The sequence below is a fragment of the Lontra canadensis genome, unplaced genomic scaffold (assembly GCF_010015895.1).
Source record: "Lontra canadensis isolate GAN:19392208 unplaced genomic scaffold, GSC_riverotter_1.0 scaffold69, whole genome shotgun sequence".
NCBI classification, from domain to species: domain Eukaryota; kingdom Metazoa; phylum Chordata; class Mammalia; order Carnivora; family Mustelidae; genus Lontra; species Lontra canadensis.
The window spans coordinates 6,437,653-6,463,167 of NW_022631063.1; the positions used below are offsets into that span (position 1 = coordinate 6,437,653).

The 25,515-nt window shown below is 41.2% G+C and overlaps 1 protein-coding gene across 2 annotated transcripts in view; it reads left to right on the forward strand.

Moving 5' to 3' along the window:
• Nucleotides 1-25,515, forward strand: part of CERS6 (ceramide synthase 6) — a 308,524-nt gene that overhangs the window by 92,870 nt on the left and 190,139 nt on the right. For both annotated transcript variants that reach the window (XM_032880376.1, XM_032880377.1), the window contains exon 3: nt 3,017-3,147. In XM_032880376.1, coding sequence (XP_032736267.1) covers nt 3,017-3,147 — 131 coding nt within the window. The remainder of the gene's footprint in view (nt 1-3,016; nt 3,148-25,515) is intronic.

A 25,515-nucleotide genomic window follows, 5' to 3' on the forward strand; every position in this document is an offset into this window, starting at 1 on the left:
ATTTCAACACTTACTTAAACATTAGAAAAAGAACCACAAAACAAATCAAGGCAAGCAGAAGGCAGAAATTAGCAATAAATGCAGAAATTGTGTCAGCAAAGCTATAGAATTGAAAATCAATTCAAAAGTAGTTTTATCTGTAGAAAGTTAGCTAACCCAATTTTAAAATGCACAAATTTACAACATAAGAATTAACATAATAATCAACAATTGCAGAAATGGAGGAAAATAAAAAGGATGTATTTTTATTAATATGACAAAGAAAATATAAAAACTTGGGTAAAATGGAAATTATTCTAGGAAAATATAACTTACCAATTCTGTGTGTGTGTATATGAATTTACTGAGTCTCTACTATATTTTAGATGAAAAAAGATACTAAAAATTTCTTTTTTATTTATAGAGCTTACATTCTAGTTACATGTTATTATCTAACTGCCTATTTGAAAAAGTAAAGGAATCAAGTGAAAAGTTACCACAAACAACACCAGAAAAGATACTATCCCTAGGAATAAATGTAACAAGGATGTGCAAGGGATGTGAAGAAAATTTTCAAACTCTCGAAGGATACAAAAGACAAATTGGGTAAAGATGCCAGTTCTTCCTACGTTAATTTCTTGAACATTTGGAGTAGGGAAGGCTCTTCTTATTATGACCCCATATTCAGAAGTTATAACAGAAGAAACTGATAAATTCAAATATGCTTTTTAAAAACTTCAAATAAAAAACAAGCAGAAAACCCCATGACGAATTCTAAAACACAAAGACCTTGGTACAAAGTATGCAACCTATGTTATAGACACAGGTTTAACTGCACTAACTAATAAATGAAGAAATCTACAGATCGATAAAATACCTACAGATCAAGAAAAAATGTGCAGTAGATACAAAAAGACTGTTCATAAAAAAGAAGCATAAATGGTTTTTCCTGTTTCATAAAAAGAGGAAATCAAGTTAAAAATATACTGAGACATGACTTTATATCAGACTGGAAAAAAAAGTTGAGAAATCGAATACTGTACTCTTTTGGCGAGGCATTGAGAAATGTTTGTGGGCACTCTTGCTTGTGAAAGTATACATTGGGAAAATTATCAGTGAGGGTAACTTTTCAATATCTAAATATGCAAATTACTTGCAAATGCATAGGTCTTTGATCTCCAATATTTGCTTCTAGGCATTTATCTCAGTGTATGCCTGTCTCATGACCGATGACAAGATGATTAATTACAACATTGTTTGTCGTAGTGGAAGTCTAGAAGCACTTTAAACATCTACTCACAAGAGAGTGGATAAGTAAATTATAGCATATCCCGACAGTTCCACAAAAGAAAGAGGGCATTCTTTGTTTTGATACGGAAATGTTCCAAGATACACTGTAAAGTAAAAAACCCAAAGTTCAGAATGATGCATGCAGTATGTAGCCCTTTGTGTGACAAAGGGAGATGTGAGAGTACACGTTCAAATTTACTTATATTTGCATAAAGTAACTCTGGAAAAGGAATTGATTTAATAATTGGTTAGCTAGTAGGAAGGGGGAGAGTAGGAGTAAAATGGGAAGGGGAAACTTTGCATAGTTGTTAACTGGTGAACCAGGTGAATGTTTGACCTGTTCAATAAGCTGAGAAAACAAATTGAAATTAAAAGTTGATTCCGGTAGGAAAATGGTATAGCCAGGGTATGTAGCAGGATGTGCATTTTCTGTCTTCCCTGTGTTTTAATTAATATAGACATACAAGGAGAGTGTAGACGGCATCATGAGTACTGACAGCAAAAACATGTCAAAGTACACACCTCCCTGAAAGCTGGCAAAGGACTCGCACAGACCGAAGCCCAGCGCATTTTATAACCTCCGTCATAATACCGAGGTCACTTGCGGTGCTCCCTGTGTCTCTGATATCTTGAATTGCTTGAGATGCTTTGAAAAGGTCTCAATAGGTACATCCCACCTTTGTAACTTGAGGCTGCTCCGCCTGCCTCCTCTATCCCATTTTTGGTGATTTCCTCTGATCACTAACATGGCATTTATAGTAAAGGAAGGATAGAACAAATAAAGGAATGGACCTCACTCCGCTGAGTTTTGTTGTGCGGCAGGACACGTTCACATAATTGCGGGCAGGGTGGTTTTTAAGCTCTCCAAGAGAGGGGAGAGAGGTAAGAAAGGGGAGAAACGAGTGTTTAGGGAGTCTTAGACATGTTGTTTACATTTGGTCATCACCATAGTCCTGTTTAGGTGGATAAATAACCCTGACAGGTGAGGGAATCAAGGCTGAGAGGCGATTAGAGTGGGCAGTTGAACCTGGCTGTCGCCTCCTGATGTCATAGAAATGAGTGGGAGACAGACTGGTATCATCCTATGGCGAGCCAGAAAGAGGGTCCCTTCCCTGTTCGCCAAGTTGGTGTCTTCAAGTTATGCGCAGTTGATGGAAAGGTCTGATGGGGATTTAGTCAAAAGGAATGACCAAGAAGAGGGATAGAAGAGGAATGTGTGAGCAGCAGAACAGAGAGAAGAGGAGGAAAGGGAAAACAGGTTTTGTGGGAGAATTGGTGCCTTAGGCTGAAGTGAGGTCTGTTGAGATTACTCCGCTTTTTTGTCTGCCCTACGTTACCCTGAGGAGTGATCATTAGGTTTAGCATTTTTTTCTTCCTGAGAAAGTGAAACCTTTGAATGATGCCTCTTTGCCAACTCACCCTAACCTAACTCCTTTCTTGAAGGCTGAGGGCGCTGACTCAGCCAGTTGCCTGTTTCACTGCACCTCTGTGCTGATAAGAAGTGTCTGCGTTAGAGCAAGATTCATGTGTTTCAGTGTTGTTACCTAATGAGTAACATTTTTAATCCTCAGTGGTTATTTATGTCCGCGCTACTAACAGAAAGTCTAGGTCCTCAGTAGTAAATACAGAAAATCTCAGTAGCAGGTAGTAAATTGGGGGGGAGGGCGGGGGCGGATCTCAATTGAGACAAGGGCAGATGCGTTTATAGTGAAGATGAAAATGATTTTGCTGGTGCCTTGTTTCATAGCATCCTGATGAAAAGAGATTGGAAGGCCTCTCCAAGCAGCTGGACTGGGATGTTCGCAGCATTCAACGCTGGTTTCGACAAAGATGCAACCAGGAGAAGCCAAGCACGCTGAGGAAGTTCTGTGAAAGCATGTGAGTTGCTGTTTTCCTTTTTGAAAGAAAAACCCAAGTACTCTTCCCATCCCTGAGGCTAAAAAGACAGGCTTCACGCAGGCTCCAGCAGCCCCTAAAAAGGATGCCACCTGGTGGAAAAATAGTCCACCCAAAAAATGGAGGAAGAGTAGTTTGTAAGAATTTGTGATTTCCCCTTTGGCCTCAGTAAATGAAGTTCACTTTCTCGTGGAGTTCCTACGCAGTAGGCGGATGACAGGGACCTGCCGTGGTGTTTTCAGGCAGTCATCTCTGACACAGAACTCTAGAGGTCATTACTGTAACGGTTGCCATTTTAAGAGAGGGGACTTTGTCAAGATGTTCTTTCCACTGGTGAAAGTTGAGATGTTAGATTTATTATCAGAGAGTCATGACGATGTCCCATATTCCTGGAGATTTAAGAAATAACTGTATTATATTCCTTCAGTGAATGTAATGAAGCATTGCTTTAAGGTAGGGGATGGAATGAAGGTCTCTTCCATTTCTGAAATGTGAACTTTATGGTGTGTAAATTATATATCAATAAAGCAGTTAAGAATAATAAAAGACTCTCCGAGAACTAGCACCGTGCTGTTTTGAAATAGTGACACTCAATACACTTACCTACAGGAAAGTTAGAGAAAGAAATAATGAAGCATTGAGCACATTTCTTACAAAGGGAAGATACTGGGCCTTGAGCTCATTGGTCCGTTTGGTCTCCATCCTTTGGGATATGACTGTGCCTTTGTCTAACAGCTCTGTCCTTTGGGAGCTTTTTCCTGACACCTGGTCTTTGGAACAATAGTGCTGTCCTCGTTGCTCCCTTTGTTGCAGGTTCTTTCTGTTTGGGGTTGGAGGTGCCTTTTCAGCTTTAGCTTTCAATTATGCTGGAAAAGTATTTTAGCAATTGCAGTCTAAAACTTAGAGGGGAAACCTAGAGTTCTGGGAGAAATGAATTAGAGACTGAATAATATCCTAAATTCCTAGGGCTGGATAAACATGGGGAGCACAAACAGGATCTTTAGGAGGTCAGAATATTTATAAAACCTGGAAAAACAACCCAGTAGATAAAATCTGCAAAGCCCTTCCTATAATTGAACTCCGTGGCAGCTTATGGAAGAAGGATTTATGCATCTGGGCTCCAGATCAAAAGGTAGAATTGCTTCCTGGCCTTGTCCCACCATACATGCAAAGGTCCTGGGCTCCGTTGGGCTGCGGGTCTGAGCAGGGGCGAAGCTGGGCCTGGGCACAGGAACCACATGCTGAAACTCATATGCCATCTTCCCTTCCTCCAGCTGACTTCTTTGGTAGCTCAGTGCAAGTTCTTTTACACTATACTGAGTCCACACCAGTTTCCTTACCAGTGTGTATAAGAATTCGTCACTACATCTTGTTAAAATGCAGATTCTCTTATCAGTCTGGGATGGCAGATGCAGTTGCATTTTTCACAAGTTCCCAGGTGATGCCACTGGTCCTTGAACCACACTTCAAACAGCAGGACTCAACACTAGACCAGAATCCATGTCTTCTCCTTGAATTCTCCCCGAATCTGCATAGTTATAACCAGTTAAAAATATTTCTAAATGATTGCTAAAGACATAGCAAGTGAAGGCACAACGGGGGGGAAGAGGGGGAGGTGGTACTGAAAGTATCAATTATGATCTTTTTCCTCAAGAAGTTTATTATAATAGTGTCAAAGAGCTATGACAAATACCTGAGTATATGTACATCAGTGGTATTATACAACAAATAGGTGTGTGTGCTACACAATTGGTATGGACAGTCAGTAACTAACGATGAGAGGAGAAAGTTCAGCTGTGGGCTAGGGCACTTGGCAGGACCGCTGGGACTAGCACTGAGATAGTACTGGTTCTGTTGCAGAGGACCGTGCCGATGAACTTTGTTTTGAACCTCTCTTCTTCCTTAACCTCTGGAGTCCCACCAGATTCTCCTGCCTCCCCAAGGCCTTCTGTTTGCATTGGTTATTCTGCATTTTTCCATTTTCTCGACTGGGCTTCTTCTCCACATTCAGTCTTCAACCTCTTATTTTCCCCACTCTCCCTTCCATCCTCTGTGCAGAAGTTATTTCCTCTTGCCGGGTTCTTCCAAAGTCAAGTGTTCAATGAAGAGGTTTCTTCTGAGGCATCGCTCTGCTTTCTCCCAACTGGCAACTCTGACTTGCTTCCCCTTCTGACTTCCCTTCTCCTATTGTTTGCATGCCTCCATTCTGTTACATGCCAGAAGCTCAAACTAGTCATTGACCGAGTTCCATTAGTTCTTTGTAACGCCACTGCCATGGCCCAGATCTTAATTACTCTCATAGCTCTCCTTATTGTTTATCTCACACTCATGGATATTTTGCTACAAAGAAATTCCTGAAATGCTGCTATCTTCATCCTTCATCCTATGATTTTTCTGCAACTATAGGAGAAATTATTAGGCTCCTTAGCCTCTTAGCTAGACTCTAGCCTTTTTGTGTTTGGTATCAGTCACCCAAAAGACCCTTTCCTTCCAAAAGGTTGTCTTTTCACTGTCCATACTTTGTTCATTCCTGCCCTGGTTTTGCTGTGTTCCTGGCCTGTATACCCATATCCTTTGCCTTGCCTATCTATCCCCTACCCATTCTTCAAACCCCAGGCCCTCTCAGAAATGTGGCATGACTGTTGAGTGTCTGGAACGAACACTACTTCTTTTGAATTTTTAGAGTCCTCAATGTAAGTACTGGTAATTTAATATGGAATCACATGCTTTCTCATGTGGTTATTTAACTTTTCTTAACTTGTCCATATATTTTTACCCTAATTACATAATACTTGCTCCTTGAGGGCACAAGAACCACATCTTGTTTTTCTTGCATTCTTAGCCTTTCCCACCACATATATACTGCTGAATAAATATTGGTTAAATGACTAAGTTACAGTGGCATTATTTTGGAAGGATTTGCTGATCTAAGTTGGCACGCTGCCTCCCCAAGTGAAGAGTGCCTATTATACACTGATTTAGCCTAAGATTTGTCTAGGAAAATTATCAAACTATGGAAAGCTCCAAGACTATTACAAAGAAAGAAATCCAGAGGAAGGAATGGGATGGCAAAGGGAGACATTTAGATAATGCCACAAGGAATAAGGCAGAATTATATTGGTCATTGTAGGTGTGTTTGTGTGTTATACTTATTTGCTCATCAGTATAAAAAAATGATCTAGATTAGTTGTTCCCAACCAGGGGTGCACTTTGTAATCACCTGGTGAGCTTTTGAAAATGCACACACGCGGCCCTACCCCAGGATGTCTGAGTCAGCGTAGTGACCCAGGTGAGGTCTGGACATGGACATCTTGAAAGAAATGCCCTTAGTCCTTATGACACACATTCATGGTTAAGGAGCACTAATCTCTGAAAAGAGAGGACTGCTGTTCAAAGATCCTAAAAATCACATTAGCGAGCAAGACCACACAGATACGGGACTTGAAGGTCTAGGGCCCAACTGTACAGTTTCTGTCATTTCTCTGTTCTATCTAAATCACTATTTTAGAAAATAGAGTATCTTCAGGGGAATTGTGTTCCATCTTTCAGCGTATGGAACGGCAGCAAGATGCATGCCAAACAGTGCTTGTAACCATCTGCTGGCATGTCCAACTTTTGGCACACCCATTTCGTGCAGATGAACCGAGTAGAAGTTGTTCAACAAGTAACGTGTTGAAACATTGACATGCTTTTTATCCCCCCTTCATGCTTGATGTCAGTCATTCCCAGCTGTGTTCGTTTGGATGAATTTTCTTCCAGAAGCATTTAAATCTTTATTGGCAACTGAAAGGGAAATTTTCAAGAGGGAGTAAAGAATTTATAAAAATGAGGTACCCTGTGATCCATTTTCAGAGGAGCTGTTTCTACATGGGAGCCGTGGAACTGGGGGAACCATGCTTTGATGCTGCGGAAGCTCTGCCTCCCCACCTCCAACAGGTGCATCAGGATAATAGGAAAGTAAATAATATCTGCAGTAGAAAAATATCTGCAGGATGAAACAGGAAGGGGCAGAGATAAATGTTCAGAATAAATGGCTTCCCTCTCATTTGTACCCTACATGCGTTCATCATTTTAAAATATTGTACGGTGCGTTTAATAGCATATGCCTGGGAGTGAAAGTTATATATGGCTTTCGCTTAGGCAGTCTCCACCTGACTGGACAGATAAATCTCCCACACGATAACCTGAAGATATAGGCCAAGGAATATTACACTTTATAGATTAGTACTAATTTATGTGGATCGGCGTTTGCTCATATGGAACCTTGTTGTAGGATGAGGACCCAAGATTGTCTTTCCTTTAGGAATTTCAGTTTAGAGTCGAGACTGATTAAAACTACTTGCAAATGTTGCCAGATTTGGATGCTCCTGTTCAGTGGCAGCAGACTGACCAAAATCGGGGCACCTTTTGAAACTGGGACTTTGTTTCTTCAAAGAAGCCCTGTGATCCTAATTGGTGATTCACTGAACTAAGGATAACTTAGCAGAGAGAAATGAGAAATGAGTGGTTTAACGCATTGTCCTCATGCTGCCACGCAGTCGCTGTTTTATTATTTGGTAGATTTTTACTTGGTCACATCAGCAGTGCTGTCTTGTGACCTCAGTAAGAAAGTGGAGCCTAATAATTGAGGGGGAAAAGAACAGGGCTGCATGGGGAACAAGCTGAGTCTCATATCCCTTTACTTCAGATCAATCTTTGATCTGAACAAATGCACGGTGAATATATTCAACAAGTTGTCATTACCCAGTCACCTGTTTGCAAAAGAGAACTATTTGTAAACTGCTGTAGAATCTTCCGTATGTTCCACACTGTGGCGAAGGACACAGTTTTGCCAAAAAGAAACTTCAGTTTTGATTATTTCCACCATCAGATCACAGCGTGAATATTATTTACCACCAAAGTTTCCCTGAAGACAGATGCAGTTTTTGAAGGAGTGAATAAGAAAGTATTATCTTCTAGATAAATGACATCTTCATATTTTAAGTACTGTGACACATGATCAGCAATGAGTTCATGCTGATCATGAGTCTGGAAAAAATTTAATCATAGAATTGGAATACAACCTTTTAGGTTTTTTAAAATTAATTGATTAATTTTCTTAGAGAGTGAGAGATCAAGAGAGCATGAGGGATGGGAGAGGCAGAGGTAGAGGAAGAGAAAATCTCCAGCAGTCTCCCTGCTGAGCACAGAGTCCCACATGGGGCGATCCCAGGACCCCGAGATCATGAACTGAGCCAAAATCGAGTCACCCAGGTGCCGCCACCTCTTAGTTCTTGAAGAGCACAAGGTTGAGTTGGTTTTCTGCTATTGTCACGACAATGGTCGTTTCTCATTAATTCAGAATAGCCCTTAGACCAATGAACAGCATCTTGTCATCCAGAGTACATAGTTACAGGCCAACTTATTGTTCAGATTTGATTGAATCAGTGAATGTCTTAGTGTTCGAGACTATTCTTGACTATTTTATTTTATTATTATTTTTTTAAGATTTTATTTATTATTTGACAAAGAGCGGGAACACAAGCAGGGGGAGTGGGAGAGGGAAAAACAGGCCTCCCTCTGAGCAGGAAGCCCGGATGTAGGGGCTTCATTCCAGAATCCTGGGGATCGGGACCTGAGCTGAAGGCAGAGGCTTAATGACAGCCACCTAGGCGCCCCCGATCCTTAACTATTTAAAATGGTTTTAAACCTGTCAGTTGTATTCAGGCCAGTTTTAACTCTGGAGCAGAGGTCAGCAAACGTTTCCTGTCAATGGCCAGAAAGTAAATACTTTAGACCACAGGAACCTTGTCACAGTTATAACTACTGTTATAGCACAAAGACAGCCATAGACCAAGCAAATGTATGTGGCTATGTTCCAACAAAACTTTATTAATAGATACTGAAATTTGAATTTATCATTTTCATATGTCATGAAGCATTCTTTAAATTTTTTTTCAACCATTTAAAAATTTAAAAGCTATTCTTAACTCATGGGTTGTACAAAAACAGATGGCAGGCTGGATTTGGCAAGCGGGCTATAGTTTGCTAAACCCTGCTTTGGGATTACAGTACTCTTAGCAGTTCTTTCAGAGTTTTAGGAAAGAGAATGTGGTCTTACAGCACACGACACAGTCATCCATTGCACAGAGTGTTGCCATATAATAAAAGCATTGGAACGGTTCTGTAATTAGTATGCCCATCTCTACTGTTCCTGGCACATGGTGCCTTGACGCTGGGTGGTTGCATTTAACTCAATCAGGCCCTCTTTGAGGTTGTTAGTATTCTCAAGATAGTATTACTTCCCCTACAAAAATTCTGAAGATTGATGAACAGTGTTATAGACAGTCTGCTCTTTTGCCTTGGGTAAGCTTTTGAAACCTTCTCCCTCTTTCTACTCCAGACATGCCATCTGTGGCATGTGAACTCAGGTTTTCCATTTAGATCAAGCCTCTCTCAGTTCTTGATGGCATATGGCAAGGCCTCCCATTCATGGGTACTGGCTAATTAAAGAAAGCAGGTTTTTGCTAAAAATATCAGAGAGGCTAAACTTGGGTCAAGCTGGCTGCATATGAGGTCCTGCTAGTAAGTTTTCTTTAAATCCTGCATTTGTCAAGGCTCTGTAGATAATTTTTCCAAGAATTTTATTCAACATGGAGTTGGATGGAAATGAAAAGAACATAGGAAATAAGGGATAATTGAATTTATTAGGCCTCATGTTCTTATTTCATTCTTATCTCCCATTTTTGAATCTATATGCCATTTCTTATTGTTTAATCTATTTTAAAAGTTATTTCTCATTTCATTTTATTTTATTTTAAAGATTTTATTCATTTATTTGACAGAGAGAGACACATTGAGAGAGGGAACACAAGTAGGGGGAGTGGGAGATAGAAAAGCAGGCTTCCTACTGAGCAGGGAACCGGATGTTGGGCCTGATCCCGGGACCCTGGCATTATGACCTGAGTCGAAGGCAGATGCTTAATGACTGAGCCACCCAGGTGCCCCAAGTTATTTCTGATTTTAGAACAAAATCATGAAAATCATTACAATCATCTTTGATTATAGAGGATGTGTAAAGGTGCACATTAGGTTCCTAAAGTTTGGGGAAAAAACACTCCAAAGCCTACCATGTGCCTGCACAAATTTACATAGATGCTGTATATCTAAGCTTGGTGCCTGCCCTCCTTGGAATTTCTTTATGGAACCTGCTATATAAGAAGGCTATAGGAACATTATGTTTTATGCTTTACCTTTAGGATCTGTAAGTCATGATTCCCTTTGTATAGTCAGTTGTGCTGTAACACGACATACACAATCCTAAAAATCCTAAAAATTGCCACACTGTGCAAAATTGTACAACACCACGGTATAACACAAGGCTTAGGAGAAAAATGAGTCAGGGCACAACACTCAAAAACTTCATCAGGGGCATTAAAAAACAGATGGAGACCTAATAGAAACAGCACAGTGTTATACATGGTAAGTAGTTAAGAAATACATAAAGACTATAATAAATATGGCATTTTACCTTGAAAAAGACCTGAAGTTTGCTTGGAAGTTGGTGCTGGTGTGTTGGGCTAGCTGCCATAATAAAATACAACATCCTGGGCACCTTGCCAAACAGAAATTCTCTATCATAGCACTAGAGGCTGGCAGCCCAAGGTCAAAGTGTCTGAGGGTTGGTTTCTCTGGAGACTTCTTTCCTTGGCTTGCATATGGCGGCCTTCTCCCTGTGTTCTCACAGGGTCTTTCCTCTGTGCGTGTTTATCCGAAGTGTCCCTTCCTCTTCTTATAAGGACATCAGTCATATTGGAATAGGACCCCACTCTTATAACCTCATTTAACCTGAATTGCCTCCAAAAGGCTGTATTTTCAAATATAGTCACGTCAGGGGTTAGAGCTTCAACTTGGGAAAAGCCAAAGGTCAGCCCATAGGAGCATTGGGAAAGTTAGTTATAGCTGCTGAGTTTCTGTGATGCAGTAGAAGGAGGGGGATCTGAAATTTGAGAGAAGGCTTTGATAGCGGGTGGATGTGTCCCATAACATGTAAACTGAGGTAACATGGAATGTTTGAGAGGTGTGTGTGTGTGTGTGTGTGTGCGCACGCACGTGTGTGTGTTTTGTATTTCCTACATGGCTCAGGTCAACTCAGCACATTTCTATGTTTATCCAGTGTTTCTGGCAAGTGAAATCGCACATAAGCCAATATAAAATTTGTGCTGTGCTCACCTAACAGTGCAGGATACTCGTGGTTTCACAACCAGCCTTCTACGGCGGGACTGACTGACTACACAGGGTAGTGGTGGAGGGGGGTGAGCTCTGGAGCCAGGCAGTCTGAGTTCCAGCCTTCCCTCTCAGAAGAGTTTGTGGGATATTTGAGAGAGCTGTTTGGCCTCCCTAAGCCTCAGTTTCTTTATCTGTAAAATGGGCCTATTGGTAGTGCCCACCCCGTAGGGCTGCTGGGAAGACCTTATGTGTTAACACATGAAGTGCTTAGAAAGGTTTCTCACGCAGAAGGGGGTCGTAAATTCGAGCTACCATCACCACCACGTTGTCTATTGTTAGTCAAGTTGGTGTAACAGGAGCAGGAACAAATAGCTGGTCATCTGTCATAACCATATGGGAGAACTGTCGGCATGTTCCCTGGTAGAGGCAGCTGTGGTGTGTGTTGTTCTGGGAGGAGGGCTTCAAGAAGATGCACAGAGAACAGGTTCTTAATTTAGAACGAAGCTCTTTTCTTCTATGGAACTCCAAGGAGGCAGCATCATGTGGATTCGCAGGCCTGTCAGCTTGGGCTTTACCTCCACACACGAAAAAGAGGCAGAATCCATGCGAGTTCAGAACAGCAGACCTTTGGCTTGCTGGTGTGGAGCGACGTGACAGAAGTGGATGAGAAAAGGTGTCCTACTTCAGCAGGGACGGATGCCCACTGTGCCGCTAGAAGCCAGAGCTTTTGAAGCACCGCATGAGAAATGTCAGAACACACAGTGAATATCTTTGAACCACAGAGATTTAAAATCTGCCCAGGTGATTCTGAGGAAGACACAGCTTGCCTCTCCCAGTGGGGAGAGAGGAACAAAGCCTGGAGCGCAGCGGGGCTGCCCTGAGTGGAGCCACCTCTGTGAGGGCCAGGACGGTCCCGCCAGCCTGAGGAGGTCGCCATGGCTTCTGGGTATAAGAGTTTGCCACTAAATGTAATGCTTTTTGGTTACCTACCAGGTAAAGGGACCACAGAGGCAATTGATCAAGAACAGATTTGAGGTTGGGAATCAAATATGCCGGGTTCATGTCCAGACGCAAGCTCTTTAACCGTTAGTGAGCGATTTAACTTTGCTAGGTCCCAGGTGCCTCTTCTGTAAAGGAGAAATAACTCCTATTTATCGGGTCATTCTGGAGATTAAATGAGAGGGTATAGGTATAATGTGCATCTCTTAGTGCCCGTTTCCCTTTCAACTGGGTTTGCAAAGTTGAGTAAGCAACAGTTTCTTTCTTTCTTTCTTTTTTAAAAATTTTATTTATTTATTTGACACAGAGAAAGAAAGCACATGAACAGGGGGAGCGGCAGGCAGCGGGAAAGGGAGAAGCAGCTTCCCCACTGAGCAGGGGTCTCCACACGGGGCTTGATCTCAGGACCCCAAGATCACAACCTGCTCCAAAGGCAGACGCTTGACCAACTGAGCCACCCAGGTGCCCCGAGTAAGCAATAGTTTCTGAGCTTGTGGGATTCACAGGGGCAATAGATTCTGCGTGTTTGTAAAGTTGTTCAGTACTTCAGGGAAATATCACCTGTAAGTGATAAGGTTCTTTTCTAGAGCCTTCCCGTTATTGCCTCACCTGTGGGGTTTTCTGGGTCTTGTATCGTAATATGCCATCAGGAGAACCATATTTTAGATTGTTTGAGAAGGAAGCACATCGTTGCTCCCTCTAGGGAATCCAGTCTGCTTCGCCCTCTCTTTCTGTTCTTTTACCCGTCCCTGGTTTTCTCCCTCCCACCTCCTGCTATTACAGGGGCAGGTGCCTTCTGCTTCCTCCTGGCTAGTCACCCTTCTGTGATTAGCTGGTGAGGGCCACAGTCCTTTTCAAAGAGTGCACAGGAGGCTTAATGGAATACTCAGCCATTAGTAATTGGACTGTAATTATCTTAAAACTTGGTACATTGCACATGACTCCTGATATTTGAATATAGCACCTACTAATACAGGAGTGAAGGTGTTTGTGTGTAAGATGGGGGGTAGACACTGGACAAAGCAATGGGAGGCACAGCTGTTCCCCTGCTAAGTCCCCAGGGCTTTGGGGGAAGCAGGTTTTAGAGAGTTACATGTAGACTGTCCTAAATCTAAATTCATAAATGAGCCCTCTATGAGATTGGAAACTTAGCTAAGCAATTAAGGCCAATTACTTTCATTTTAAATGCAAGTCGAGCTGCTGGCATTGTCTGTAGGGCTGTCATATTTTAGAAAAATCTTTTTAAATCTGGCTATTATTTCTTAGTACCATCTCTTAGCAGTTGCCAGCTGATGAGAGGCTGCGTCTTGCTCTTAGGGCTCAGCTGTGTAGACGGACACTGCTGCTGCTTTACAGAGCATATGGTGAGAGTGAGGCCCCTGGTACGGCTTCATACACAGGGTGCGTCCTGGTCCACAGGGCAAGGCCAGCCACAGAATTGGCAGGGAAGGTGAGTGCACGACACTTGGACATATTACTTAATCCTACTGGGTTCTGAACTCCTATATTTAGCCACGGATGAAATAAAATTGCATACATTCATCTTCTCTATGATCATATAACAACTAGTCTTCTTGTAGGTGTGGTGGGCACCTGATGCTGTAAGCGGCCCAGACCCCAAGCAGGGAGAAAGAAGGTTCACGAGGTTCACGGAGGTTATGCTATGTTCTGGATATTGTAATGGGGCTTTGACAAATTCATCCTCACCACCACCCTCTGTATTATGTTAGGTATCACAAGCCCTTCTTGCTCCTGAAGGAGCGGAAGCAGGTAGAGTCTTAAAGTGACTCAGCGGCACTCAGCTGTTTAAGTGACAGAGCTCGGATTTGTATCCAGGCTTGCCCCAACCCAGGGGCTTGTGGGAGGAAGCTCAGGACATGCAGAGCAAATACAGAAAAGGGGCACTTAGGTGTTTTCATCGTCTCCTTTCTTTCCCTTCCCTTCCCTTCCCTTCCCTTCCCTTCCCTTCCCTTCCCTTCCCTTTCCTTTCCTTTCCTTTCCTTTCCTTTCCTTTCCTTTCCTTTCCTTTCCTTTCCTTTCCTTTCCTTTCCCTTCCCCCTCCAGTTTGTGAAAGACTGGAATTCAATTCCCTTGCTCTCTTCTTGGCCCACCAGTTGCACTTTTAGTTATTCTCTGCTACAGCCCATCACTAGGAGACTTGTGATTTTCACTGTTTGCTTTTGCCTCTGCTATTAAACTGTCCAGCACCTTGACTGCTGGGACTGTCTTATTCATCTTTTCATCCCCACAGGTCAGCACAATGCTTGGTGCTTTGTAAGACCCCAATAAATGTCTGCTGAATGAATCAATTATTTAGAATAGGGATTGATTAAACCTCTAGGGACCGAAGGGCTGAATTTAATTAAGAAGCACCTCAAGTTTGATGTCTTTCAAAGAGTCCTAGGAAGATCAAGGTGGGAGGGAGGGGGATAAGAAGGGCCTTCTGGCAGAGGTAAACTTGCTGAATTTTTGAGGATGATTACATTGGCCAGGTAAAGAAAGAGAATGAGGGTGCCAAAGGCTGCCCCAGGGAATAGAAATTGCCTGGAGAGCAAGGTGGGCTTGAGGAAGTCTGGTCAGCATGAGTGGTGAATAGGACAGGAGACACCAAGAGACAGTTGTGACCCTATTGCCAAGTGCAGGCACTGGACAGCTCCTCCTACCCTCTCCTGCCTGCGTAATGAGGGCCGCCCGACCTTCCACTTGAAAATGTCCTCAACCTTGCCTGCATTGACAACATTCATGTTTACTAAGGGCTTGGCTCATTGACGAATGGAATTGGCTGTTACTACCAGTGCATTATACCAATGTCTGACTCCGTTTGAACCCTTTAATTTTTTTGTTGAAAGAACACTTGCTCATTAAACATCAGTCTCTCATTTAGATATGTAGTAGAGATGATTTTGAGTAGCCACGTTCTGTGTTCCTCATGATGTCTGTCTTCCAGCCTTTATCTTGTCCTGTGAAGAGGATAATGTAGTGCATAGAATCAGCATAATGACTTCTCCCCTTTGCTTTTCCACCTCCCATACAAACATGCAAAAATTAAATATCCAAAAGAAAAAGAAAACCACGTTACATTCTTACCTCACTATTAGCTGTATCAGCTGTATCAACTGTGTCATATTTTGCAGAGAAAAAAAACCAGGGTGTGGGACCCATGATAACGGGTAGCATGCCATTGACTCAGCATTCTTCAGTCAAGGTTCAGCATTAAAAAAACAAAACAAATCAGGACATGCAGTCAGAAAAACAAGAACGTGCTTATATGGTTTGGAGCAATTGAATATTAGCAATCAAGATGGTCCCAGAAAATCCAGAAAAAAATCATGCACCCATAGGATGCAATTCGCCTCAATTTCCCAAATGGTTACAAAGGATGTTTATGTGCTAGGGGCTGGGTGCTGGGGAATTTAAAGGTAAAAAGGACAAAATTGCTGCTCTCTGATAAGAGTGTGGGAGGTGAAAAAGCATAACAATTTTGGAAAAGAGCTGCAGACACATCTAGCTCTCCCTGGGACCTTGGCTGAGTCATTGTATTGTAACGAGTACCTGTGGGTTAGTAAACGGAAGTTGAGATAAGTAAGAACTGGCCAATGGAAACAGCATCTTGCGAATGCATTTTATGATGATGCGGGGACAGAATTAATACTGAAGTATAAAAAACACTGAATTTTATTTATAGAATTTTTATCTTTCAAATGAACAGTATTTGTCTGTCGATATCCTTGGAATAGCCAAGTGACCGTCTTGTATTGGGATTCTGCCAGAACTTCCTACACTGCAGCGTATACCATTAAGCCTCATTGTGTTTATTATTGTTCTGGGTGCTGGGAGAGTCATTGTGTATGCAAATTCCTTACTTATGGGGGAACTTAGTTGGTGATCCAAATAAGATTATTTGGTGAATCCAGCTTTCATCCAGAGCCCTCAGTGATCTTCCTTTTCTGCCTTTCTTCTTTGTGGGTGGGAGGGCGGAGACTGGGATAGGTGAGGGGCTAGAGGGGTGGGATTAGTGTAAGTGCTTTCCAGCTTACATCCGGTCCACCCTAGTGATGTGAGGCTGGGATACCGTTCACAGTAAGACATTCTCAGCGGGTGGGGATTGTGGTCCATGCTGTGATTGGTGAGATCTGAGAAGCTTCCGGCTGCTCCTGTGGCATAATTGATAAGCCTGTATAGATCTCAAGAAATAGCTAAATACAGAATTTCCTCCAAAGTTGTTCCTTCCATGTACTTTTCAGTGGACGCTCTTGTTTTTCTTCTGTTACCCATTGAGATGGCAGTTCTCAGTGAATATTTTTCTCTCTCATTATGAATTTTAGTTGTGGACATGCATCCAACTTGAACAGATTTTCATTCGTATTTAATTCTGAAATAGGATTTGAACCTGTGTGTATCATTTCAGTTTGATTGATTCAAAATAAAATGCTGTTTTATCTTAAATTACGAAGTGTTCATAGGAATCCTGGGTAAACCTCTGGTGTATTAAAATCTAAAAGCTTTTCTTGGTTCATGGATTTAAGTGTTCTTATTTCTGTTTCTTCCCAGCATTTAGGTGGTTCAATAAGCAATTTTTTGAGCATTTACTACATGCTGGGTTCTGTATCACATGCTAAATGGAAATTAGGACCTCTTTCCTTTTTTTGATTGATTTATTTATTTTAAAGAAAGAGAAAGAGTGAGAGTGCACGCCTGTGGAGGTTAAGAGCAGAGGGAGAGGGAGAAGAGACTCTCCAGCAGACTCCCTGCTGAGTAATGGCGCCTAACATAGGGTGGGGCTCGATCTCATGACCCTGAGATTATGACCTGAGCCAAAATCACGAATCAGATGCTTAATGACTGAACCACGTGGCACCCCAGGACCTCTTTCCTTGATGGATAAATGACAATATCTCTTTCCATCACCCTCTAAACCCCAATTTCCATAACTGTAGAACAGGGCTAATAATCTTAAAAACCTGACAGAGTTGTTATAACAATTAAAATAATTTTTATAAAGCACCTTCAATATGCCTACCACATTGTAAGAATTCAGGAAAAGTAATTACTTTAGATCAATTTGAATTTCTGTGTGCTAGAGGCTGGCAAAATGAATTGAATTCCCCACCTAGTCAAATAATATCATTCCCAATTTGCTTAATACCCTAGGGTACCACACTACCATCATGTGTTTTATCCAGTGCTTTATTTCTTTTAAATCCCCAAATATCTGAAGATGTAATTACTTGGTAGATGTGATGTGATGGCTTTGTTGAAGGAACTAAAACTCATCATTTTAATATCTAATTCTTGACTTTCTATAAGAAAATCTTCTTGGTGGTTGGAGTAAGAACATGGATTTCTGGCTTTTAAAGTAGGGTACAGTTTGAAACTACAGTCTTACTTGTCTAGAACAGCAGGAGGTGGAACTCATGGTAGAACTAGGAGGTTTAGATCTTAGGCAAAGAGGTCAGGGCACATAAGGCCCAGCTGGCACAGCAGTCTAGGGGACTGTCCTATTCGCCTGTCTCTACCACTTATCAACTCGCCCAGACTCAGTTTCTTGAAACTTAACTAGTCAAAGTAGTACTTCAGATTGAAAAATGGGGCCATAACGTTGTTCTGAACATACAGAGCATCCATGCCTTAATAAATGTCAGCTTAAGTTATACTAATGATCATTAGTAGTGTTGCCATAATTAACACTGAGGCAAAGAAGGGGCTCCTCTGCACAGATTCACTCTTGAACAAGCTTTACCTTTTTTTAAGAATTTCATAAGGATTTCTAAGAATGGCTTCTACTGCTAGGTGGTGGTGGCATGCTTGTTCCTGCCTTTGCTTATGTTGTCACCAACTGCAGATTCCCTACTCCCTACTCCCAGTACCTTTCCTGCTTCCTTATTGTCTTGACAGATCTCTGCTCAACCATCAAATCTTTGGTCAGCTTCATTCAGCAAACTATAGGCATTTATTAAGTGACAGATTTATGCCAGGCACAGGGCTTGGTGGCTGGTGGAGAGCAGATCTAGAAACAGATCATTATGACTTGTGTGACCTCACCTACTCCAAGAAGGAGGCATGTACTCTGATCTCTTTTTCTCTAAGAAGAACGGACAAGTCCCACATTTGTATACTCCTTTAATAATAACATTAAGAGTTCACCTCTCTTACTTCTATTTCTTTCTTTCTTTTTTTTTGAGAGAGAGAGTGCACAAGCCGGGGAGGGACAGAAGGAGAGAGAGAATCTTAAGCAAACTCCATGCTCAGGTCGTAGCCCAATGTGGGTCTTGATCTCACAACCCTGAGATCATGACCTGAGCCAAAGTCAAGAGTCGGATGCTTAACCGACTGAGCCACGCAGGCATCCCACTTATATTTCTTTTTATCTGCTAGCCTATCAAGTTCTTCAGTGCAAAGAGAACATCTTATTTTGAATACCCAGCATCTAGGATTGTCACTGCATGTGGAAGGTACCCAGTAAATGTTTTTAGGACAAATTAACACATATTTTGGGGTTAATGACCTTCTAGGGGTTGTTTGCCACATCTTTGTTTCATGTATTGCCCAACTCTATTTTGAGTGCTTACTGTGTGCCAGGCACTCCTTTGAGTCCTTGAGACATAGTTTGCATTTCACTGGGGAGGAGATAGTAGATAAATAAGTAAAACATATAGGACAGCAGTTGGCTCAGAGTACTGTGGAGGAGAATTCCGCTGAAAGAAAGATCGGGAGTATCTGTGGGTATGAGCATTTACAGGTTGTCAGGGAAGTCATTCCTGAGAGCATGGTGTTTGAACTAAGGCCTCAAGGAGGTGAGGGAACCTCATGCAACAGAGGAGAAGCAATTGCAAATACCTTGAGGAAGAGTGCACCTGGCCTGTGGGAGGTCTCAGGTTTCTGGGGTTGAGGGAGAGTGTGGGGGCAGGGGAGTAGAAGGCGAGGTAATGTGGTGGGCAGATTGTCCGGAGCCCTGTAGACTCATGGGAAGACTGGGTGTTTTACTCTCAGGATGGAACTCTTGGAGCATTTTGGACTAAGGAGTGATGCGGTCGTTTAATATCCTAAGAGGTTCATGCCAGCTGATGGGTTTAGACTGGATTTGGGGGAGTTAAAGCAGGCGCTGGAACCCAGGCAGGAAGCTCCTGGGATAGGAAGCAGGCAACTAGAGTCAGGCACATTATGGGCTTGTGGCAAGTCCAGAGGTCGCTTCTTTTATTTTAGCGAAATAGGAAATAAGCGAGCAACGAGGGAGTAGGAGGTATTAGAATTTTGCGGAGAGAAGAGAAAGTGTGAAATAATTGTCTGGAGGTGTACTTATTAATTCCTCTGGCTGGAGTGTGTCTGCACGTGGGATGGCGGGCAGTGAGGGCAGTAAGGGACATGTGTAGATTGCCTTTTTTAGGAATGAGGTGTCAAGAGAGTGCGATCATGCATAGGTTGTCCTCTCTAATCAAAAAGTTGCTGGTTTGGGGGCACCTGGGTGGCTCAGTTAAGTGTCTGCCTTCAGCTCAGGTTGTGAACCCGGGGTCCAGGGATGGAGCCCTGTATAGGGCTTCCCTGCTCAGTGCGGAGCCTGCTTCTCCCTAGGCTTCTCCCTCTGCTCCTGCTTGTTCTCTCTCTCTCTCTCTCTCTCTCTCTCTCTCTCTTAAATAAATAAATAAAATCTTAAAAAAAAAAAAAAAGGTGCTGGTTTGGGATCAGCCCTTGTGAATGCAGTGAGTGGCTCCTTAAAGGAAAACTAAGCTCCAAGTGCAGGTTTAGATCCTTGCCTCAGGCATGTATCAGACCCGACAGCGGCAACTGGGTGTTAACCAGTGTTAGGAACTGAATGGTTGTGTCCCTCCAAAATATACATGTTGAAGCCCTAAGCCCCGGTGTGACGGTATTTGGAGGCAGGGTCTTTGGGAGATAGCTTTAAATGCAGTCAGTCATGGGAGTGGTACCTATGTGATGGGATCATTGCCCTTAGAAGAGGAGGAGATACCAGAGTTTGTTCTCTCTCTCTCCTCTCTCTCTCTCTCTCTTTCTCTCGTGCTCGCACCAAGAGCCCACGTGCACACACAAATAGGTGGTACCATCTGTAAGTGAGGAAGGGGTTCTTGAATGAAAACTGAATGTGTTGGCCCTTTGATCTTGGAGTTCCCAGCCTCCAAAGCTGTGAGAAATAAATGTCTGATGTTTAAGCCACCCAGTCCATGATATTTCGTGGTAACAGCCAGAGCTAAGACAACCAATAAGCATTTGCTCATTCTTTATCATTTCCACATTCATTGTTTACAGGAGATTTTTGCTAGGGGAGGGAGGGCCAGTCACTCATCTCCTTCAGTTGGTCTGCAACTTTGGAAAGACCGAGGGGACAAAACTGACCCATGGAGCCTACTTTGCATATGGTTGCCTTTAAGGAAAATGTCCCCATCTTAATAAGCACTATTGTATCTTTTAGTTCATTATCCTGTGAGCTGCTGAGGTAGTAAATTCTTATTAAATTGGATGATGTTCCATTCCAGACTCCCTTCTGTCCTAAGAAATTCTGTACCACATGCTGAAGATTCTTAAGCTGTCACATGGATTTCTCTTGAGCTTTGGATGATTTGATGCATTAGATATTTTTATTTAATTTATGCTTTTAATTTTAAGAAACACATCCAGATATGCCTGCAGCTAGCCAGCCAGTTTTCTAAATCTGCATATTAATAAGAGAGAAGAGAGAGGGGAAAAAAAGGCAGTGTGTTTTTTCTTTCCCCATTTTTTTTCTTTATAAGCACATTGTATCCCCATAACGGGTTTTAGATCCAACTTTATGCCTTTAAAAATAAGGAATTCACTAGGAAGACAATCAAATAAGCAAATCAAAAACTGTAAGGGATGCATTTTCATAAAATCCCATGAGTGTAACTTCTTTGATACTTAAAAACTAATCTATGCCTCTGATAATTATTTCAAATAAAATCCCCTTTTTACCTAATATTATTAAATGTTTAATTAAATGTTTGCAAGATCTGTTTAATGGCTTAACTCAAAAAATTATGTGTAAATATAATAAACTTTTAATCCCACTAGAAAGAAAATAATTTTTTCAGTTAATTTTAACTCTTTGCTATCAAGATGTTAATATATGCTCTCAGGAAGAGAGAACAGTGTAATGAATCTCCGAGTATCCATCATACAGCTTCAACTGTGATACACATCCTGCCATTCCCTTAAACTGAAAGTCATAAAAGTTACGACTTTAACAGACAAAACTTTAATATATGAGATGTGGATACAAGATAATATACTTAATTAATATGCTTTGAGATGAAGCTTCCAAACTAGGGCCTGCCAAGATTTGAAAGTGGCCTGATTGTTTCCCCGTGGACTCAAGTTCACAGGGTTTACCGATTCTTATTGAGCCGTGTCCTTGCATGTTACGCTTTGGTAAGAAGTAACTGCTGAGAGTTCTCTGCACAGTGTGTCCCAGCATCCCCTCCCTTTTTTTCCTCACACATTTTGTCCCAGCATCCTTCCTAATGCCTTTTTTTCCCTCTGCTTTTACCTCTTTTTCATTTCTTCCAAGCCCAGCTCAGGTGCCTTCTATGAGGTTTCCTCTGATCACCCCACCCCTTGTGGCCCCCATGTCAATCGCTGCCCCCCCGCCCTCCCCTACCCCCGGAGTTCCTGAAGAGTCCTGCCTCTCTCCCTGCCTCTACCCTGGAGTAGAATCTAAACTGGTCACCTTGGCCTGCAGAGCTCTGCATTGTCTGGATCTTGGCTGTCTACCTCTCCAACTTCATCTCCTCTCACTAGGCTCCAGTGACATCCGTGCACTCTGCATGCCAAGCCCATGCCTGCCTACAGGCCTTTGCACTTCCTGGCCCCTCTTCCTGGAATACTTTGCCCCACATCTTTGTCTGGCCGCTGCTCCTAGAGGCCCCCCACCAAGAGCCCCTTGCAGATCACAACACTGCTTTCTTTCCAAGAAAGAGATACTATCACTTTTGTGGTATTCATTTTCTTTTACTTTCAGTCTTAACCATTTATCCATGTATTCCAAAACAACATAGGTTCATTTTTTGGTCTGTATTTAAACTTAATAGGGGTAGAACCATACCGTATGTCTTCTTCTGTGCCTTGCCTCCTCTGCTTAGCAGCGTGCTTGTAAGGCCTATGCATGCTTCTCTGTGTAATTTTTCCATTTTCACCACTGTATGGTATTTCATGGTATAAACATACCACAGAATTCTCTCTTCCACCACTTTTGGATATGTGTGTTGTCCCAGTCTGGGCCTCTTTTAAGAACTAATGCCAGGAGTATTCTTGTACACATATATCTGGGCACAACATCATGAATTTCTCTACTGTATAAATAGGAAGAGAATTTGGGAATGTGTAGGATAACCATAAATTAATGTTCCAACTGGGACATTTTTGTGTGGACCGAATGCTAAATTTGACAGGATGTCAGGGAAATAGGTAACAACGGTGATTTTCCCAGGCAAACTGAGATATTTGGTCCTGTATCAAAAGTATATGTATATCTTCAAACTTAGAGATAATGTTAATATATTTTCTAAAGGGATTGTATGCATTTATACCCCTACTAGAAGTGTAGAAGAATTTCTGTTGCTCTACATCCTCACCAACACAGTACTTTTACATTTTGTATTGTTTACCAGTCTTACTGTGGTTTCCATTTGCATTTCTCTCATTGATGAAATGGAGTTGTGAAGTATGTTTAAATTTTTTTTAAATGAATCTGTTTGTAGATATAACCCAGTTTTTTAGCTTGGCTTCAATTCCCAACACACGATTTTAATAATAAGTAAATAAGTAAATAATTCATATTTTATTACTGTTTTATATAGAACTTTTTCTATTTTTAGTATATTTTGGATGCAGCGATGATTTAGAAATATGTTTTCCATTTTCAGATATGTGGTCATATTTAAGTTATTTTAAAATGATTTTTAGCTCAGGTTTATGCTCCGTATGATTTTTCTCCTTAGAAATTTATTGAGATTGTTTTAAAGTCCACTGTATGGTAAATGTTTATAATGGTCCTTTGTATGGTTTAAAAAAGAATGTGAATTCTGTAATTGCTGGTTATAGTGTTATATATTATTTCTGTTTGGTGAAGATTTTAATCATGAGCTTCAACTCTCCTGTGTTCTTACTAATTTTTTTTTTGGGGGGGGAAGGGGTCTACTTAGTCTGTCAGTTGCTGACAAAAATGTTGAAAATCTGGTATGATTATGGATTTCTTTTTTTTTTCTTGTCATTCTGTCAGTTATTACATTAAAAATATTTTAGGCTATGCTTTTAGGTATATAAGCATTTAAAATTACAATGACTTCCTGATAAATTAAATGTTTTATTAATACGAAGTGGTTCTCATGTTTAATCATGCTTTTTACCTTACAGTCAATTTTGTCTTATTAATGTAGCTACCCCAGTTTTATTTTAATGGTTATTTGCATAGTGCATCTTTTTCCAAATTTTTATTTAACTCTTGTATTCTTCGGTCTTGTTTCCTGTGGATAACATATGGTAGGATTTTGTTTTAATTCTGTCTGAAAATATTTGTTCTCTTTCTTTCCACAGAAGCTTAACCCACATACACTTATCACTTTTAAATGCTTTTAAATCTCCATCTTAGTTTGTGCTTTCTGTTGTTTTGTCCATTTTGTTTCCTTTTCTCTCCTTTCTTGACTTACGCACTTGTATTTTTATGATTCCATTTTTCCTCCTGGTTTTGAAATTACAGGGTCAATTTTGAATTATTTGGTAGCCACCCAGAAAATTATAATTAATTTACCTATGTTATCAAAATCTAATGTTAATCTACCTTTCTTACCCTCTTTCCAGAAAATCTGAGGGTGTATAATACTTTTAGCTCCTATACCCACTCCTGGTTTATGTCATTTTTTTCATGCCTTTTATTCTGTTTTTGAGGCTTACAGACATTATTCATCTTAAAGAACCTGGAGTTAATGTTCTTTTTAGATTCGTACACATATTTACTATTTTCTTTGCTCTTCGTTCCTTTTCGTACTCAGACCTTCCATCTAGAATCACTTAATACCTGTCTGAAGATACTTGAGGCTTCCTAGAGATGAAATCTCTTAGTTTTTGTTGTCTGGAAATAAGTATATTTTGCTCTCATTCCTGTAAGTCTTTTTCTCTGAGTGGAGAATAGTAGATAGGCAGTTCCTTTCTTTCCTCACAGTGGTGATTTCATTCCCTTGTTTTCTTGCTTACATTGTTCCTATAAAGAAGTTGATTCGTTGATATAGAGAAGTTGACGGTAAAGTTGTCATTCCTTTGAAGGTAATGCCTTCCCCTCACTCCTTTATGATTTAAGACTTTTCTCTTAGTCTTATTCTGTCTTTCTGTACTTTCAGTATGCAATGTTATAAGTGCAGTTTTTCTTTTTTTTTTTTTTAAAGATTTTATTATTTATTTGACAGACAGAGATCACAAGTAGGCAGAGAGGCAGGCAGAGAGAGAGGGGGAAGCAGGCTCCCCGCTGAGCAGAGAGCTCGATGCGGGGCTCGATCCCAGGACTCTGGGATTGTGACCTGAGCCGAAGGCAGAGGACTTAACCCACTGAGCCACCCAGGCACCCCTAAAAAAAATTATTCTTAAGATTCACTGGGCTTCTATGTATTGCTTTCATCAGTTCTGGAAAATTTCTCACCATTACCTCTTCAAATATTGCCTCTTCCTTAACCTGTCTCTTTCTGCTGCAACAACAATTAAATGTAATTTAGACCATCTCACACTATCTTCAGTGTGTCTTAACTACTCCTTGGCTGAATGCTAGATATCATCTAACATAGTTTTTAAGTCACTCATTTTCTTATTAATCCTTTCTAATTTATTATTTCCTCTCCTCCCAGTTTTTAATCTGGTTATATTCTTTATTTGCAGAAGCAGTCTTTTAAAAACCTGCTTGGTGACTTTTTATAGTTTTCTATTCTTGGCAGGTACGTTTCACCTAGTCTTTTCTTTACAGAGAATAAACATTGTTGTTCTATAATCTGTGTTTGATAGTTCCATTATTAATGGGTCTGTTACTGATGGTGATGCGTGGTACTTTTTTTTCGTTTGTGTGCTTTAATTTTGTGCTTCTCTTTGTTCTTTTTTTTTTTTTTAAGATTTTATTTATTTATTTGACACAGA